The following is an 18827-nucleotide window of genomic DNA, read 5'->3' as shown; positions in this document are numbered from 1 at the left end:
CTCTCTCCCAGTAAGAACCAGTCTCTCTCCCAGTTTATTGGGGGCGGGGCCGCGGGGGGGCGCGGGGCCCCCCCATTCCCTCGGTGGGGGCGGGGCCGCTCCTCGTGCCGGGGGGGCGCTGGGGGGAGAAAGGGGGGGGGGGCAGCGGGGGGCACGAGGACCCCCCCCGACCCCAAACTGGGACCCACCGACCCCAAACTGGTCCAGACTGGGACCCCCCTCCCACCCACCCCAGCCCAAACTGGGAACCCCCGACCCCCAAACTGGGACCCCCCCACCCCAAACTGGGCCAAACTGGGACTCCCCACCCCCCATTGACCCCCTCCCAGCTGCCCCCCCCCCCGCCCCAGTCTGCCCCCCCCGACCCCAGCCCCCCCCCCCATACTGGTCCCGCCTGGTCCGTACTGGGGGTCGCTGGAGGCCCCGGGGCTCCGGGGGGGCCGCGAGGAGCCGGGGGGGGCCCGGGGGGGCCACGAGTCCGTAAAGGGCCTCGGCCAGAGCCTGGGGGGTCAAAGGTCACGGCTCGGACCCCCCCCCCCCCAACACACCCCCGGGGGGCCTTTGGGGGGCGCGGAGGGGATTTGGGGGGTCCCAGAGGGGTCCCGAGGGGTCCCAGGGCTGTCCAGGGGGTCCTGGGGGGGGTCCAGGGGTCCCAGGGAGAGTCTGGGGGGGTCCAAGGAGGGTCCAGGTGGTCCTGGTGTGGTCCCGGGGGGTCCGCGGGGGTCCCGGGGGGGTCCCGGAGGGGTCCCAGAGGGTCCAGGGGGATCTGGAGAGGGTCCCGGGGTGTCCAGGGGGTCCCGGGGGGGGGTCTTGAGGTGTCCCGAGGTGTCCTGGGGCATCCCGGGAGGTTCAGGGGGGTCCCAGAGTGTCCAGGGGGTCTCAGGGGGATCCCGAGGGGGTTCAGGGTGGTCCCAGGGGCAGTTTGGAGGTGTCCCGGGGTGTCCCGGGGGTCCCGGGGGGGGTCCCGGGGATCCCAGGGGATCCCAGGGAGTCCTGAGGGGGTCTCGAGGGTCCCGGGGGGTCTGGGGAGGGTCCCGGGGGGTCCCGGGGGTCCCACCTGCAGCGCCCGCAGCAGCCGGGCCCCCAGCCCGATGGCGGCGCTGGCCGAGGCGGCCCCGAGGGCGGTGACACCGCGAGTCACCCCCCGGGTCACCCCCCCGGGACCCCCCCCCAGCAGCGGCAGCAGCAGCAGGTCCCGGAGAGCGCGCCCTGGGGGGACAGGGGACACTTGGGGACACTTGGGGACACTGAGGGGACAGTGGGGACACTGAGGAGACAGTGGGGGGACACTGAAGGGACATTGGGGACACTGAGGGGACAGTGGGGGGACACTGAAGGGACATTGGGGACACAGGGGACACAGGGGACACTCACAGAGCCGCAGCACGGCGTGCACGGGCGCCACCCCCCCCAGCAGCCCCGGCAGTTGGTGACACCGGATGTCCCGAAGCCACTCGGTCACCGCGTAGGACACGACCCGGCCCAGCCCCAGCAGCCTGAGGGGACAGGGGACAGGGGGACAGGGGGACAGGAGGGGACAGGGGACAGGGGGACAGGGACAGGGGGACAGGGGGGACAGGGGACAGGAGGGGACAGGAGGGGACGGGGGGGACAGGGGGGAACAGGGGGGACAGGGGGACAGGAGGGGACAGGGGAACGGTGACTTTGGGGACACACAGGACCCCAGTGGCTCCTCTGTCCTCCCTGTCCCCCCTGTCCCTGTCCCCTCCGTCCCCCCTGTCCCCCCCTCTCCCCCCTGTCCCTGTCCCCTCCGTCCCCTCTGATCCCCCTGTCCCCCCATCCCCCATGTCCCCCCATCCCCTCTGTCCCCCTGTCCCCTGTCCCTGTCCCCTGTCCCCCCCGTCCCCCTGTCCCTGTCCCTGTCCCTGTTCCCCCTGTCCCCTGTCCCCTGTCCCCTGTCCCTGTCCCTGTCCCCTGTCCCTGTCCCTGTCCCCTGTCCCCTGTCCCCTGTCCCCCCCGACCCCCTGTCCCTGTCCCCTGTCCCCCGTCCCCTGTCCCACCCCTGGCGGTGGCAGAGCCGTTTCAGCCGCAGTTGGGAGCAGTTGAGCCGCGCGAGGCCGATCAGGATCCCGGCCAGGGCACCCTGGGGACACAGGGGACAGTCAGGGGACAGAGGGGACAGTGAGGGGACAGCACCACTGGGGATGGGGACAGGGACAGAGGGACCAAGGGAGGGGACCAGGCCCAGCAGCAGGAGGAGAGTGACAGAGGGGACAGAGGGGACACCGTGGGGACAGTGGGGACATCACAGGGACAGTGGGGACATCACAGGGACAGCGGCCCCGGGGACAGGCCTGGGGCCACCGGGGGACTGTCACCCCCAGCCTGTCCCCGTCACCTGCTCCATGGTGACGCGTTTGCCGCGGTAATCCAGCCAGAGCGGGACATCGGCCGTGAACCGGAACTCGCTGGGGACAGGGAGGGGACAGTGAGGGGACAGGGACACGGGGACACGGGGACAGCCTGGGGACAGCCCGGGGACAGCCCCACGCCCCCAGTGTCCCCCCAGTGTCCCCTCAATCCTCCCCAGTGTCCCCAGACCCCCCCCCAGTATCCCCAGTGTCCCCCGCAGTGTCCCTAATGTCCCCCCACACTGCCCCAGGCCCCCCCACTGTCCCCACTGTCCCCAATGTCCCCTGCAGTGTCCCCAGTGTCCCCAGTGTCCCTCCCAGTGTCCCCACTGTCCCTCCCAGTGTCCCCCCACACTGCCCCAGTGTCCCCAGTGTCCCCGGCAGTGTCCCTCCCACTGTCCCCACTGTCCCCAGGCCCCCCCACTGTCCCCTACCGGAAGTAGATCGGGGGGGTCTCTGTCTCGGGCCCCTCCTCGGGGGGCGGCTCCGGCCGTGGGGGGTCCCCGACCCCGGGGGGGGCTGCAAGAGCAAAGGGGGGGAGGGGGGGCAGTGAGGGACCCCCGGACCCGCCGTGCCCCTCCCCCCTCCCCTCCCCTCCCCTCCCCCCCCATCCGCAGTACCGGGCGGGGGTCCCGGGGGGGCCCCGGGGGGGGGCTCAGGTGGGCGATGAAGCCGCTGGCGAAATCCCTGAGGAAGATCAGCGCGTCCTGGGGGCGAGGAGGGCGTGAGACCCCCTGAGACCCCCTGGAGAGACCCCCGAGACCCCCTAAACACCCCCCAGAGACCCCCCGGAGACCCCTCCCAGAGACTCCCCAGAGACACCCAGAGACACCCCCTAAAGACCCCCAGAGACCCCCCAGAACACCCCAAAGTCTCAACCCCCCCCCCAAAAAAAACCCCAGAGACCCCCTGGAGCAACCCACACCCCCCACACCTCCCCAACCCCCCCAAAGATCCCCCAAGTCCCCCCCACAGCCCCCCCAGACCCCCCCCATCCCCTCCGAAGACCCTCCTGAGATCCCCAGACCCCCAGGAACCCCCAGGACTCCCTCACCCCCTCCCAAAACCTCCCCAATACCCCCAGGACCCTCCCAAGACCCCCAGACCCCCTCAGGAGCCCCTCAGCCCCCCCCAGGACCCCCTCGGGCCCCCCAGCCCCTGCCATGACCCCCCAGAGACCCCCAGGACCCCCCCGGCCCCCCCCAGCCCCACCTGGTCGATGTGCAGGCGAAGGGGGGTCAGGGTGACCCTGAGGCAGCACTCGGGGACCCCCCCAGGGGGAGGCGGGTGGGGCAGGACCCGCAGGGCCTTGACCCAGAGCTGGGGGGAAATGGGGAGGGGGAAATTGGGGGTCAGAATTGGGGGGTCAGGAATGGGGGGGTCAGAATTGGGGGGGGAAATGGGGGGTCAGAATTGGGGGGGAAGGAATGGGGGGGTCAGAATTGGGGGGAAGGAATGGGGGGGTCAGAATTGGGGGGGAAGGAATGGGGGGGTCAGAATTGGGGGGAAGGAATGGGGGGCAATTTGAGGGTAAAATGGGGGGGCAGCAATGGGAGGGATTAGAAAAGGGGGGGGGTCACCTTTGGGGGGTGTTTTGGGGGGAAGATTTGGGAGGGGTCTCAGGATGGGGGGGGTCAGGGTTTGGGGGTCACATTTGGGGGATTTGGGAGGTGCCACATTTGGGGTCATAGATTTGGGGGGGGGGTCTCAGGTTTGGGGTCTCAGATTTGGGGTCTCAGGGCCGGCCGGGAGGTCTCAGGGTTGGGGGGTCTCAAGTTTTGGGGGTCTCAGGTTTGGGGGGTCACAGGCTCAGGGGGGTCTCAGGTTCGGGGTCTCATGTTTTGGGGGGGGTGGTCTCAAGTTCAGGGTCTCAGGTTTGGGGTCTCAGGTTTGGGGAGGGGTCTGGGGGGTCTCGGGTACCGTGGGGGGCTGCGGGGGGGGCGCCCCCCGGGGGTGCCGGCACAGGAAGGGGGGCGCGGCGCCCCCCCCCAGGCGGTCGCGCAGCTCCAGCTCCGGCACCAGCAGCACCAGGCGGGACGTGGGGACCTCCCCCGGGCCCAGGGGACCCCCCCGGGACCCCCCGGCAGCGCCCCCGGGCTGGGCCGCGTACGTCTCGTGCTGGAGGCACACCTGGGGGAGAGGGGGGGTGTGGGACCTATGGGACCCCCAAAACAGCCCCGGGACCCCCAAAATCTGACCCTGGGACCCCAAAATAGCCTCGAGACCCCCAAAATCCACCCCCAGGACCCCCAAAACAGCCCCGGGACCCCAAAATCCACCTCGAGGCCCCAAAATACATCCCTGGGACCCCAAAATCAACCCCCGGGACCCCCAAAATCCACCCCCAGGATTCCAAAATACCCCCGGCAGTCCCAAAATCCATCCCCGGGACCCCAAAACAGCCCCGGGACCCCCAAAATCCACCCCCAGGATTCCAAAACACCCCCGGGACCCCCAAACTCCTCTGGGACCCCAAACCCCGCCTCATCCAAACCTTCCCCCCCATGACCCCGTGACCCCTGTGACCCCTCTGAACCTGCCCCAGGACCCCGAAGACCCCAGACCCCTCCCAAATCCCTCACCTTGCCCAGGTGACCCCCCAGCCCTCACCTTGCCCAGGTGAAGCTCCATCAGCTGCTCCGGGACCCTCCCGGGGCCCCCCCGGCAGCGCCACCGCGGGGGGGCGGGGCCTGTGCTGCGGGGGCGGGGCCTGCAGGGGCGGGGTCAATGCGGACACGCCCATAGCCCCTCCCGGCCACGCCCACCACCCACCCACACCTGTCCCTCAGCCCCGCCCCTGCGGTCTGGGGCGTGTCCATTTCCTCGCCACGCCCACCCAAGACCGTCCCCGTTAGGGGTGTGACCCATGAATGGCCACGCCCATCCCGGCCACACCCATGGGCGTTACCCAGCCCTGCCCATGGGCGTGTCCCTCCCCAGCCCCACCCTATGGGCGTGTCCCCAGCCCCACCCCTGGGCGTGTCCAACCCATCCCTGTCCCACCCCTGGGCGTGTCCCCCCAGCCCCGCCCCTGGGCATTACCCAGCCCCGCCCCCGGGCGTGTCGCACCTGTTCGGGGCGGGGCCGGGCCCGAAGTCCCGCCCCCCGAAGAGCGCCCAGGTGAGGCTCAGGTCGCGCAGGACGAGGCGGGCGCGGGGGGGGGCAGCCCCGGGGGGGGGCGCAGCCGGTCCCGCTCCCCCCGCGGGACCCCAAAGTGCCCCGGGACCACCCGCAGGGGCCGGGGGCGAGCCAGCGGACACGGGGGGCGGCCTGGGGACACGGGGACAGCTCAGTGTCACCCCAATGTCACCCCGGGACACCCCAATGACACCCCAGTGTCACCCAGAGCCAGCGGACTCGGGGGGCGGCCTGGGGACATGGGACAGCAAAACGTCACACGGGGACAGCCCAGTGTCACCCCAACGTCACCCCAGTGTCACCCTAGGGAGAGCCAGTGGACTCGGGGGGTGGCCTGGGGACAGTGATGGGGACACTGCAGTGTCACCCCTGGTCACCCCAGTGTCACTCCCGGTCAGGGGGCGGCCTGGGGACAGTGGGGACAGCATTGGGGACAGCCCAATGTCACCCTGGGACACTCAAATGTCACCTGGGGTGGCCTGGGGGCGGGGACAGCACTGGGGACACACAAATGTCACCCAGGGACAGCCCGGTGCCACCCACAGATCCCCCCCAGTGAACCCAAATGTCACCCGGGGACCCCCAGTGTCACCCAAATGTCACCCAGGGACCCCAGTGTCACCCGGGGGTGGGGACAGGGCTGGGGAGACCAAAATGTCACACCGGGACAGCCCAGTGTCACCTGGGGGGAGGCCTGGGGACAGAGAAAGGACTGGGGACACCCCAATGTCACCTGGGAAACCCCAGTGTCACCTGGGAAACCCCAGTGTCACCCAAGGGTGGCCAGGTGGGGACAGGGACACCCCAATGTCACCCGGGGACACCCCAAAGCCACCCGGGTTTCCCTCCAGCCCCCCCCAGAGCCCCCAGCCCCACTCACGGCCTCGGGGGTCTCGGGGGCCTCCAGGACGCAGAACCCCTCGGGGTCGGGGTCGGGGTCGGGGTCGGCGCCGCCCCCCCGGGGGGGCTCGGGGGCCGCGGGGGGGGCGCGGGGGGGGCCGCCCCCCTCCCCTGGGAACAGGTACAGGGACACGGGGGGGGGCGGGGGGGGCGGGGCCTGGGCTGGGGGAGAGGGGGGGTCAGAGCCCCCCCAGACCCAGACCCGGAACGGCCCCCCCAGACCCAAAATACCCCCAGACCCAAAATAAACCCCCGGACCCCAAAATAACCCCCAGACCTGAAACAGCCCCCCCAGACCCAAATAACCCCCTTGGACCCCAAATACCTCCCCCAGACCCAAAATAACCCCCCGGACCCCAAAATAACCCCCGGACCCCAAAATAACCCCCCAGACCTAAAACAGCACCCTCAGACCCCAAATATCCCCCCCAGACCCAAAATAACTCCCCAGATCCAAAATAACCCCCCCCAGACCTGAAACAGCCCCCCCAGACCCAAATAACCCCCTTGGACCCCAAATATCCCCCCCAGACTCCAAAATAATCCCCCCAGACCCAAAATAATCTCCCCAGGCCCAAAATAATGCCCCCAGACCCAAAATAACTCCTCCAAATGCAAAATACCCCCCTCAGACCCCAAATAACCCCCCCAGATCCCAAACTCCACCCCCAGACCCAAAATAAATTCTCCAGACCCCAAATAACCCCCCAGACCCAAAATAATCCCCTCAGACCCCAAATAACCCCCCCAGATCCCAAACTCCACCCCCCGGACCCCACCCCGCCCCCCCAATCCCCCCCAGACCCACCCTCAGCCCCCCCCAGCCCCCCCCCCAATACCGGCGGTCCGGGGGTCCCCGGGGGGGGTCCCGGGGGGGTCCCTCAGGGCGTCCGTCAGGTCCTGCTGGTTGATGGGGGCGGGGGGGGGCGCGGGGGGGCCCTGGGGGGGGGCACAGTTGGGGGAGGGGCACTGGGGGCCCCCATGTGACCCCCAGACCCATTTGGGGTCCCCATTTCCACCCCCCAGCCCCATTTTACCCCCCCAGCCCCAATTTTTACCCCCCCAGCCTCATTTTTGGACCCCCAGCCCCATTTTACCCCCCCCAGCCCCATTTTAACCTCCCCCAGCCCCATTTTTGGACTCCCCCAGCCCCATTTTAACCCCCCCCAGACCCATTTTAACCCCCCCAGCCCCATTTTAAACCCCCAGCCCCATTTTACCCCCCCAGCCCCATTTTTACCCCCCCAGCCCCATTTTACCCCCCCCGGCCCCACCTGCTCTCCCCCCGGGGGGGGCTCGGGCAGTCCCGGGGGTCTCTCGGGGGGCGGCCCCGGGGCGGGGGGGTGGGGGTCGGTGCCGCGGGGGGTGCCCGGGGGGGGTCCCGGGGGGGTCCCCAGGTGTCGCAGGAGCCGCGCGATGGCGGCGGCGCTGTCGGCGCAGGTTCGGGCCCGGAGCCGCGCGGGGGCCACCAGCAGCTCCTCGGGGGGCGGGGGCTGCGGGCGGGGGGGCGGGGGTCGCTCTGAGACCCCCCTGGACCCGACAGAGCCCCCCTGATCCCCCCCCGACCCCCATAAACCCCCCCCACCGCCCCCCCAGGACCCCCCCAGCCCCAGCAGCTCCTCGGGGGGCGGGGGCTGCGGGCGGGGGTCGCTCTGAGACCCTCAGAAACCGACAGAGCCCCCCTGATCCCCCCCAAACCCACTGAGACCCCCCTGAACCCCCCAGAGCCCCCTCGAACCCCCCTGGAACTCCCCCGACCCCCATAAACCCCCCCCACCCCCCCCCCGGGACCCCCCCCCAGCCCCAGCAGCTCCTCGGGGGGGGGGGGGGGCTGCGGGCGGGGGGGGGCGGGGGTCGCTCTGAGACCCCCCAGAACCCACCAGAGCCCCCCTGATCCCCCCCAAACCCACCGAGACCCCCCAGAACCCGACAGAGCCCCTCGGAAACCCCCAAACCCACCGGACCCTCCATGACCCCCCCCGACCCCCATAAACCCCCCCCACCGCCCCCCCGGGACCCCCCCCCAGCCCCAGCAGCTCCCGGGGGGGTCCAGGGGGGTCTCCCCAAATCCCGGCGGCCCCAGAGCCCCCCCGGAGCCCCCTCCCCACTCACCGCGCCCCCCTGGCCGTCCCCCCCCCGGCCGGTGCTCAGCAGCAGCTCCAGGAAATCCACGTCCAGCACCGAGACGAAATCTGGGGAGGGGGCACCGAGTGACCCCCGAGTGACCCCTGGACACCCCCCAGGGTTTCCGCGGGAGGGGACACGGGGGGTCCCAGGGGAGTCTTGGTTTGGGGGGGTCCCGGGGGGTGGCACAGGGAGGGTCCCGGGGGTCTCAGAGAGGCCCATGGGGTGTCTCGGGGGGGTCTCGGGGATATCTGAGGGGTCCCAGGGGGGTCCTGGCCCTGGGGGGGCCACAGGGGGGGTCTCAGAGGGGTCTCAGGGGTCCTGGGGGGGGTCCCGGAGGAGTCCCGGGGGTCTTAGAGGGGTCCCAGGGGGGGTCCAGGGGGGATCCCAGGTCGGGCGGGCACAGGGAGGGTCTCGGGTCAGGGGTCCCAACTCAGGGGGGTCTCAGAGGGGTCTCAAAGGGGTCTCAAAGGGGTCCTGGGGGTGTCTCGGGGGGTCCTGGCTCGAGGGGGGCACAGGGAGGGTCCCGGGGGGGTCCTGGAGGAGTCCAGGGGGTCCTGGGAGGTCCAGGGGGGGGAGTCCCGGCTCAGGGGGGTCTCAGAGGGGTCTCAGGGGGTCCCAGGGGTCCCGGGGGTCCTGGGGGTCCCAGCCCGGGGGTCCCGTTACCCCTCTGCAGGTCCAGCGCGGCCCCCCCGCAGCGCTCGCTCAGGAACACGGACCCGTCATCGACCAACAGCCTGGGGGGGTCGGGGGGTCATGGGGGGCAGGACCACCCAAAAAACCCCCCTGGGGAGCCCCAAAACACCCCCCGGGAACCCCCCAAAAAAACCCCGCCCCATAAAACCCTGGGGATGCCCCAAAACTGTTCCAGAACTCCCCAAAAACTCCCTGGGAACTCCCCAACTCCCCCAGGAGCCCCAAAACACCCTCGGGACCCCCCAAAACCCCCAGTGACCCCCCAAAAAACCCCCAGTGACCCCCCATAACCCCTCTGTGACCCCCCCAAATCCCCCAGTAACCCCCCAACCCCTCCACGACCCCCCAAAACCCCCCAGTGACCCCCCAAAAACCCCTCCACGACCCCCAAATCCCCTCCACGACCCCCAAAACCCTCTGTGACCCCCCAAACTCCTCCACGACCCCCCAAAACCCCCCAGTGACCCCCCAAACCCCCTCTGTGACCCCCAAAACCCCTCTGTGATCCCCCAAAACCCCCCAGTGCCCCCCAAACTCCTCCACAACCCCCCAAATCCCCTCAATGACCCCAAACCCCCCCAGTGACCCCCCAAAAACCCCTCCACGACCCCCAAAACCCCCCCCGGGAGCCCCAAAACCCCCCAGTGCCCCCCAAACTCCTCCTTAACCCCCCAAAAAACCCCCAGTGACCCCCCAAACCCCTCAGTGACCCCCAAAACCCCCCAGTGACCCCCAAAACTCCCTCCACGACCCCCAAATCCCCTCCACGACCCCCAAAACCCCCCCAGTGACCCCCCTAAAACACCCCCCGGAGCCCCCGGCCCACCTGAGCCCCCCCGGGCGGGGGTCGGGGCCGCTCCCGCAGGTGACACTGAGGGTCTCCGCTGTCACCAGGACCCGCAGGGGGAGGGGCGGCCTGGGGGGGGGACACCCCAAATCCGGGTCACCCCCCCAGGAAAGGGATTGGGGTGATCCCCCCCCACTCCCCGGGACCCCCGGATTGGGGAATCCCCCTCCCCAAACACCCCCCCACCACTGGGACCCCTTCAGGGGACCCCAAATGAAGGACCCCCCCCAAAAGGGATCAAAGGCCCCACAAAGGGCCTCAATTTTGGGGTCACCCCCATCCCAAGACCCCCAATTTTGGGTCACCCCCCTCCCAGGACCCCCATTTTAGGGTCCCCCTCCCCGTTTTTGGGGTCCCCAGCCCCATTTTGGGATCCCCAGGCCCGTTTTTGGGGTCTCCAGCCCCGGTTTTGGGTCCCCAGCCCCATTTCGGGGTCCCCCACCCCATTTTTGGGGTGCCCAGCCCCATTTTTGGGGTCACCCCTCTCCCAGGACCCCCATTTTTGGGTCCCCAGCCCCATTTCGGGGTCCCCCACCCCATTTTTGGGGTGTCCAGCCCCATTTTTGGGGTCACCCCTCTCCCAGGACCCCCATTTCAGGGTCCCCCGCCCCGTTTTTGGGCCCCAGCCCCATTTCGGGGTCCCCACCTGTAGTCGAGGCTGCAGCGCTGCAGGTGCAGGTGCAGCTGGGTCAGGGGCGTGGGGGGCGTGTACCCCAACACCGGCTCGTCCTCCAGGGCCAGCAGGGCCAGCAGCTGCGGGGGGACCCCGAGTGACCCCGGGAACCCCCGAGGGGGAGAAAACCCCAAAGGGAGACCCGGAAATGGGAAATCCTCAAAAAAAAAAATCTCCAAAAACGGGAACGACACAAAGAACCCCAAAAAACATGAAAATTACCCCCCAAAAAACCCTGAAAATGGGGAACCCCCCGAGGGAAACCCCCAATAGCGACAGCCCCAAAAACACCCCAAAAATGGGAGACCCGAATATGGGAAACCCAAAAATCAGGAGCTTCAAACCCCCCCAGCTGGGCCCTCCCCAAATGAGACCCCCCCCCTAAATCTGGGACCCCAAACCTGGGACCCCCCAATGTCCCCCAAACTCGGGGGTCTCAGAGGGGTCCCCACAATGTCCCCAAACCCGGGACCCCAAACCCAGGACCCCCCAAACCCCCCCCCTCACCTGGCTGTACCAGGGGGTCCCGGGGGGGTCCGGGCGGTGCCGCAGCTTCACCCCCTCGAGCGCCACGGCCACCACCAGCTCCTGGGGACACGGGGGGACATTGGGGGACATGGCAGGGGGGCACGGGGGGTCCCCAGCAGCCCCCGCCCCTCCGATGTCCCCCAGTGTCCCCCAGTGTCCCCTCAGTCCCCATGTTTGTGTCCCCCCACCCGGCTCCCCTGTCCCCTCTGTGCCCCAAGGATGTCCCCACTGTGTCCCCCCTGCGATGTCCCTGATGTCCCCCTGCCCCTCCTGTGTCCCCCACCGTCCCCCCACAGTCCCCCCTGTCCCCCCACTGTCCCCCCTGTCCCCGTGTCCCACCTTGGTGTCCCCCTGTCCCTCTCATTGTCCCCCTGCTGTCCCCAGTGTCCCCCCACGGTCTCCCCCTGTCCCCCCGCTGTCCCCTGGGTGTCCCCCTGCCCCTCCTATGTCCCTCCTCCCCTGTCCCCGTGTCCCCTCACTGTCCCCTGGGTGTCCCCCTGTCCCCCCCTGTCCCCTGGGTGTCCCTGTGTCCCCTCACTGTCCCCCCACTCTCCCCCCTGTCCCCCCATTGTCCCCTCAGTGTCCCCGTGTCCCCCCCCGTGTCCCCTCCTGTCCCCGTGTCGCACCTTGGTGTCCCCGGGGGGGCTCAGGGCGCCCCCCATCGCCAGCGCCAACATCCGCTCCGGGGGGGCCCCGGGGGGGGGCGCGGGCTCGTCCCAGGGCACGAGGGTGGGGAACAGGGCGGGGGGCGGGGGGTCCTCCCCCTCCGCGGGCACCGGGCCTGGGGGGGCACGGGGGGAGGGGCTGGGGGGGGCCAAAGGGGGCAGAACCCCTCCCCCAAATGGGGAACGACCCCCCCCAAAGTGGGGTACAAACCCTCCCAAAACCAGACCCCCCCCAAAATGGGGTACGACCCCCCAAAATGGGGCAGGACCCCCCCAAAATGAGGCATAACCACCCAGAAATGGGGCATAAACCCCCCCAAATGGGACAAAATCCCCCCAAAACCAGGGACCCCCCAAAATGGGGCACAACCTCCCCGCCCCCCAAAAGCAGGGACCCCCTCCCCAAAATCAGGGAACCTCCCCAAAAAACAGCCCCTCCCCCCTTTTTTTGGCCCCCCCCGTGTTTGGGTCCCCCCCGCTTTTAGAGTCCCCCCGTTTTTTGGGCCCCCCAGTTTTTGGGCCCCCCCAGTTTTTGCCCCCCAGTTTTTGGGCCCCCCCGTGTTTGGCCCCCCCCATTTCAGGCCCTCCCCCCCATTTCGCCCCCCCCCCATTTTGGGGTACCGTGCAGCAGGACGAGGGTCCGGACGTCGGCGCAGGCCCGGGACAGACCCCGGAGCCCCCCCGGGCGGGGGAGGACACAGAGCCGCCCCTCCCCCACCTCCAGCACCAGCCGCGACCCCGGCGCCCCGCCCTGGGGGACCCCAAAAACTGTCACCTCCTGTCACCTCTGACCCTGCCCCGCCCTGGGGGACCCCGAAATATGGGTCATATCCCCCCGGCGCCCCGCCCTGGGGGACCCCAAAAACTGTCACCTCCTGTCACCTCCCCCCCCCAGGAACACACCCCTGGGGACACCCCGAGGTCACCGGGAGGGGCCCGGGGGGGAGAGAAAAGGACCCAGGGGGACCCCAAAGTGACACGGGACAGACCCAGGGTGACTCAGGGTGCCTCATGGGTGACACAGGGGGACAATTTGGTGACCCAGGGGGACCCTGGGGGACACAGGGTGACAACTCGGTGACCCAGAGTGACCCAGGGTGACACAGGGTGGCACAGAGTGACACAAGGGGACACATGGTGACACTTGGGGACCCCTTGGTGACACTTGGGGACCCCCAGAGTGACTCGGGATGACCCAGGAGTGACACAGGGGGACACAGAGTGACACAAGGTGACACTTAGGGACTCCCAGGGTGACACAGGGTGACCCAGGGGTGACTCAAGGGTGACAGTTGGGGACCCTGGGGTGACACATGGGGACACAGGAGAACGCATGGTGACACAGGGATGACACAGGAGTGACACAAAGTGACACAAAGTGACCCAGGGTGGCCCCCAGGGGTCCCTCACCGCGGGGGGACAGTCGGCGGTGACGCGGCCCCAGGGCACGGTGACAACGATGGCGCCGCCGCTCCGGGGGGGCCCGGGGGGGTCCCCAGTGTCCCCAGGGTCCTCGGTGTCCCCAAGGTCCTGCGGGGACTCCCCGGGGCCTTCGTCCTCCTCCTCCTCCTCCTCCGAGTCTGGGGGACAACGGGGGGTCAGGGGGGACCCCGAACACGGGGACACCTTGGGGACACCCAGGGGACACCCAGGGGACACCCCAGGTTTGGGGACACCCCGGATTTTGGGGAGGGGTCCCGAATTTTGGGGGGGTCCCGAGGTCTCACCTGTGCCCAGCGCGGACCTGCAGGGCCTGAAGGAGGCGGGGCCTTCCGAGGGGGCGGGGTCATCCGAAGGGGCGTGGTCTGCGCAGGGGGCGGGGCCCTCCGCGGGGGCGGGGCCGGAGGGGTCCCAGAGCAGGAGGTCGTTGTTGATCCTGGGGGGGTTTGGGGGGGTCAGGGGGGTCCTGGAGACCCCCCCGGTGCCCAGGTGTGTCTGTCCCCCTCACCTGAACCACCAGGTGTGTCCCCCCCTCAATAGAACCTCTACAGGTGTGTCCCCCCATTACCTGAGCCCCCCAGGTGTGTCCCCCCATTACCTGAGCCCTCCAGGTGTGTCCCCCCCTCACTTGAGCCCCTGAGTCCCCCCAGGTGTGTTCCCCCTCTTCACCTAAGCCCTCCCAGGTGTGTCCCCCTCCAGGTGTGTCCCCCTCACCTGAGCTCCCCAGGTGTTCCCCTCCCCACCAGGTGTGCCCCCCCAGGTGTTTCCCCCCCCCCAGGTGTATCCCCCCCCAGGTGTGTCCCCCCCCTCACCTGAGCTCCCCCAGGTGTGTCTCACCTGTTGTAGAGGCGCTGCAGCAGCTCGGGGGGGCTCAGGCTCAGGTGTGCTCGGGGCAGCGTCACCTGCAGCGTCCAGGGGGCCCCGCCCACGGCCCCGCCCACGAACGCCCCCAACTCCTCGGGGGTCCCGGGCAGCACCAGCTGGGGGGGGGGGGAGGGGAGGGGGCGCTGGGGGGGGGGCTCAGGGGACCCCCCAAAGCCCCCACAGGTAATTTGGGGAGGGGTCTCACCTCGTGGCTCTCATAGATGCTGCGCCGGGCCGAGAAGGGGGTCGGGGGGGGCCCGGGGGGGCCCTGGGGGGGGGTCTCGGCCACTGTCACCTCCAGCCTGGGGGACACGGGGGGGGGGGATCAGCACGGGGGGGTGGGATAGGACCCCTCCCCCAAATCCCCCCCTGCCCCGACCCCCGGGGTCCAACTGTCCCCCCAAAAACTGACCCAAAGATTGTCCCCCCCACCCCACAGGACCCCCCAGAGCCCCCCAGTGCCCCCCTGCTGCCTCCCAGGACCCCCCAATCCCCCCAGGACCCCCCACTGTCCCCCCAGTGTCCCCCAAAACACTCAATGCCCCCCCAGGACCCCCCAGGAACCCCTCAATGTCCTCCCAGTGCCCCCCAGAGCCCCCAGGACCCCTCAGAGCCCCCCAGGACCCCCCCAATGTCCCCCCCCACTCACGTGGGGACACTTCGGGGTCCCCCCGGGCCGGGCCCCGGCTCCGCTCTCAGGCAGGGGAGGGTCCCCATGTCCTCGGCCTCGTACGTCACTGTCACCGGGGTCACGGGGGGTCACAGGGTCACCGGGGGGTCACCGGGGGGTCACAGGGGGTCACAGGGGGTCACAGGGGTCACAGGGTCACAGGGTCACGGCTGAGGCCCCGCCCCCAGGTGTGTCTCCCCCCACCCAGTCCCCAGCAATGTCCCCTGTGACCCCCCTGGGGTCCCTTGGGGTGTCCCTCCTGTCCCACCCTGACCCCCCCCAGTGACCCCTCCCCATCCCCCTGGCCCCACCCCCGGCCCCTCCCCCGCCCCGGCCCCGCCCCCGGCCCCGCCCCCACTCACCCTCCAGGCGGTCGCAGGCCAAGGCCCCGCCCCCCGGCCCCGCCCACCCCCGGGGCGCCCCCAGCCCCACCCGGAGGCTCTCGGGGCGGAGCCGGGGGGGCGGGGCGCGCAAAGGGGCGGGGCGAAGGTCGGTCAGGGGCAGGAGCAGCCGCAGCCCCGCCCCCGGCGCCGCCCACCGCACCAGGGGCCACGCCCACCGCGCCTGGGGGAGGGGCTGAGTCAGGACACGCCCAGAAATGGCAGCAAAGCCACGCCCACATCGAGTCCCTCCCCAGCCACACCCATTGACCGAGCCCCGCCCCAGACCCCTCCCCACTGCCAAACTCCGCCCACTTCAGCCCCCATTGGCCCCACCCCTTCAAACCCCTCCCCTTCTGTCCCACCCCCAAGCTCCTCCCACACAAACCACACCCCTTTCCCAGCCCCGCCCACCTGCTCGAGGGGCGTGTCCGCCACCGTGGGCGTGTCCCGGCTGTGGGCGTGGCCCAATATGGCGTCGAGGGCGGGGCCGAGGCGCTCGAGCAGCCCCAGGTCCAGGTCGGCCTCGAGGGGGCGGAGCTGCAGCCCCACCTCCAGCGGGGGGGGCGGGGCCTGCGGGCACGGGGGGGTCACGGGGGGGTCACGGGGGATTTTGGGGGGTCCTGGGGAGGGGGGCGTGGCCCAGAGGCCATGAGGGGGGTGGGGAAGGGGTGGGGTCCCTCCAAACCCCGCCCCCCTCCCCAAATCCTGCCTGGGGGGGCAGTGGGGCCCCCCCTCCCCCACTCACCTTGGGCAGGGGCGGGGCCCCGGGGGGGGCGGGGCCGGGGGGGCCCCAACGCAGGCGGAGCACGGGCTGGGCGGGGGCGGGGCCGTCGGCCGGGGGGGCGGGGAAATGCAGGACCTGGGGGCGGGGCCAGGGATGGGCACTCGGGCCACACCCAGACAGGCCCCGCCCCTTTGTGTGAGCCACACCCATAGCCACACCCAGACAAGCCCCGCCCCTTTGTGTAAACCCCACAGTCACACCCAGACAAGCCCCGCCCCTTTGTATGAGCCACGCCTCTTCGTAGCCACACCCAAACAAGCCCCACCCCTTTGAGCCACGCCCCTCACAGCCACACCCATTCCCCACCGCCCTGCTGGCCACACCCAACCCCTCTGGCTCCACCCCCTGGTTGTGCTCAGCACCCAGACCACGCCCACTTCCAGGCCACACCCAGTTCCAAGCCACACCCATAATCCCCATCTCTATTTAAGCCACACCCTCCCCAAGTCCCGCCCACCCCAGCCCCGCCCCGGCCCCGCCCACTTGTATCCTGTGTGGCTCCGCCCCGGCCCCGCCCACCTGTATCCTGAGTGGCTCCGCCCCCGGCCCCGCCCACCTGTATCCTGTGTGGCTCCGCCCTCGGCCCCGCCCACCTGTATCCTGTGTGGCTCCGCCCCCGGCCCCGCCCACCTGTATCCTGTGTGGCTCCGCCCCCGGCAGCTCCTCCAGCAGCTCCAATCGGGCGAGGGAGAGCCCCCCCCGGGCCCCCCCTGGCTCCACCCCCAGCTGGGCCCCGCCCGCCTCCAGCCTGGGGGCGGGCACAGAGGGGCGGGGTCAGCGAGGGGCGGGGTCAGTGAGGGGGCGGGACCAAAGGACAGAGGGTGGGGACTCAGGGGGTGTGGCTGTACCTGAGGTGGGGGAAGGGCAGGGCACCGTCCCAGGCCGGGTGGGCGTGGCCGTCGCAGAGCTCCGCCCACAGGCGCTGGTGGGCGGGGTCGGGGGCCCCGCCCGTCTCGGGCAGCACCGCGGTGACCGTCCCCAGGGTCACCTGCAGCCTCAGGCCCCCCCGCCACGGGGGACCCCGGCCTGGGGACAGCGTGAGGCCCCCGGGGGGCGCCGGGACCCCCCAGGGCCACCACGGACCCCCCGAATTGGGGACCCCACCCCATGACTGGGACCCTGCCCATAACTGGGACCCCCCCCAGGATTAGGACCCCCCCAGGGACCCCTCCCATGTTTGGGGACCCACCCAGGGACCCCCCCAGGGACACCATGGACCCCTGGGATTGGGACCCTCCCCATGATTGGGACCCTCCCCATGATTAGGATCCCCCCCATTATTGAGGTTCCCCCCCCATAATTGGGACCCCCCACCCCATGGGGACTCCCCCTGGGATTGGGGACACACCGAGATTGGGACCCCTCCCATGTTTGGGGACCCCCCCCGGGACCCCCCGCACTCACCTGGGGGGGCGGAGCTGTGGGGGGAGGGGCGGCGGCTCCGGGGGCTGCCCTGGGGGGGGGGGGTGAAGGGGGCGGGGTCAACCCCCAGAATTGCCCCGCCCCCCAACACCCCCCAAAATTTCCCCCCAAGGTCACCCCCAAATCCCCCCCAATAAACCCCCAAAATCCCCCCCCGGGCCCCAACCCCCGCCCCCAATTCTCTTTTCAGGACCCCCCAAATTACCCCCCAAATTCCCTCCCCCCATCCCAAATGAGCCCCCCCCCCAAATCCTCCCCCCCAAAAAAACCCCCCCAAAAAAACCCCCAAAATAATCTCCCACAAGATTCTCCCTCAAGACCCCCAAAAAAATCCTCAAATCCCCCCCAGACCCCCCCAGACTCACAGCGGGGCTGGGGGCGGCGCTGCCCGGGGGGGTCTCCCCAGGGGGGGCTGCGCTGTCGCCCCCGCCCAGGGACCCCGTCATGGAGTAGAAGAGCTCTGGGGGGGAAAGAGGTGAGGAGACCCCAAAAACCCCCCGGAGCCCTCCCCAAACCCCCCGAGCCCTCCCCAAACCCCCCAAAACCCCCAAAACCCCCCTTAGAACCCCCAAAACCTCCCAAAACATCCCAAAACATCCCAAAACCCCCAAAACCCCCTGAGCCCTCCCCAAAACCCCCCTTAGACCCCCCAAACCCCCCCAAATCCCCTTTAGACCCCCCCAAACCCCCCTAAACCTCCCCAAGCCCCTCCAGAACCCCCCAAACCCCCCAAAATCCCTCTCAGACCCCCCCAAAATCCCCTTTAGACCTCCCCAAACTCCCCCCTCCCCCCTCACCGCTGTCGGGGTCCCCCCCAGGGGGCTCGGGGGGTCGCGCCCCCCCCTCAGGCACCGGCTCAGCTCCCGCTCAATCAGGGCCAGGTCCTCGGGGCCCAGGGGGCGGCTGCGACCCCCGGGGGGCGTCCCTGGGGGGCACGGGGGGGTGAGACCCCTGGGGACCCCAAAATCCCCCCCCAAAAAATAACCCGGCCCCGAAACCCCTCCCAAAATAACCCAAACCCCCCCAAAAAAACCCCAAAATAACCAAGACCCCCCAAAACCTCCCAAAATAACTTGGACCCCCTAAACCCCCCCAAAAAATAACCCAAACCCCCCCAAAATAACCCCCCAAATAACCAAACCCCCCCAAAAACCCCCCAAAATAACTCGGACCCCCTAACCCCCCCAAAAAAATAACCCACCCCCCCGAAAAACCCCCCAAAATAACCCAACCCACCCCCCCAAAGAACTCAGGTGTTTGGAGAAACCCCAAAACCCCCCCAGGAGGGACCCCGGAGGGCCCCAAAAACCCCCAAGAGACC

General features: G+C 70.0%; 1 protein-coding gene across 1 annotated transcript in view; it reads right to left on the bottom strand.

Annotated features, from left to right (window-relative positions):
• Positions 1-34: 34 nt before the first annotated feature.
• Positions 35-18827, bottom strand: part of LOC310921158 (autophagy-related protein 2 homolog A-like) — a gene marked incomplete at both ends in the record, with an annotated part of 19377 nt that continues 584 nt past the window's right edge. Inside the window, 38 exon segments of the mRNA XM_083881268.1 lie at positions 35-115; positions 406-501; positions 1058-1209; positions 1375-1496; positions 2022-2104; positions 2360-2429; positions 2807-2891; positions 2998-3079; positions 3585-3692; positions 4450-4502; positions 4983-5082; positions 5442-5535; positions 5537-5606; positions 5609-5642; positions 6391-6561; positions 7254-7349; positions 7661-7903; positions 8523-8602; positions 9201-9271; positions 10057-10146; positions 10724-10830; positions 11258-11338; positions 11905-12059; positions 12565-12694; positions 13354-13523; positions 13671-13819; positions 14221-14363; positions 14453-14549; positions 14897-14984; positions 15280-15481; positions 15712-15870; positions 16046-16159; positions 16715-16832; positions 16933-17110; positions 17489-17537; positions 17872-17966; positions 18304-18340; positions 18343-18431. Coding sequence (XP_083737394.1) covers positions 35-115; positions 406-501; positions 1058-1209; positions 1375-1496; positions 2022-2104; positions 2360-2429; positions 2807-2891; positions 2998-3079; positions 3585-3692; positions 4450-4502; positions 4983-5082; positions 5442-5535; positions 5537-5606; positions 5609-5642; positions 6391-6561; positions 7254-7349; positions 7661-7903; positions 8523-8602; positions 9201-9271; positions 10057-10146; positions 10724-10830; positions 11258-11338; positions 11905-12059; positions 12565-12694; positions 13354-13523; positions 13671-13819; positions 14221-14363; positions 14453-14549; positions 14897-14984; positions 15280-15481; positions 15712-15870; positions 16046-16159; positions 16715-16832; positions 16933-17110; positions 17489-17537; positions 17872-17966; positions 18304-18340; positions 18343-18431 — 4142 coding nt within the window.

This window comes from Zosterops lateralis (assembly GCF_965231275.1).
Source record: "Zosterops lateralis genome assembly, chromosome: 33".
Classification (NCBI taxonomy): domain Eukaryota; kingdom Metazoa; phylum Chordata; class Aves; order Passeriformes; family Zosteropidae; genus Zosterops; species Zosterops lateralis.
The sequence above is the reverse complement of the archived record's forward strand: the minus strand, read 5'-3'. Positions and strand labels throughout refer to the sequence as shown.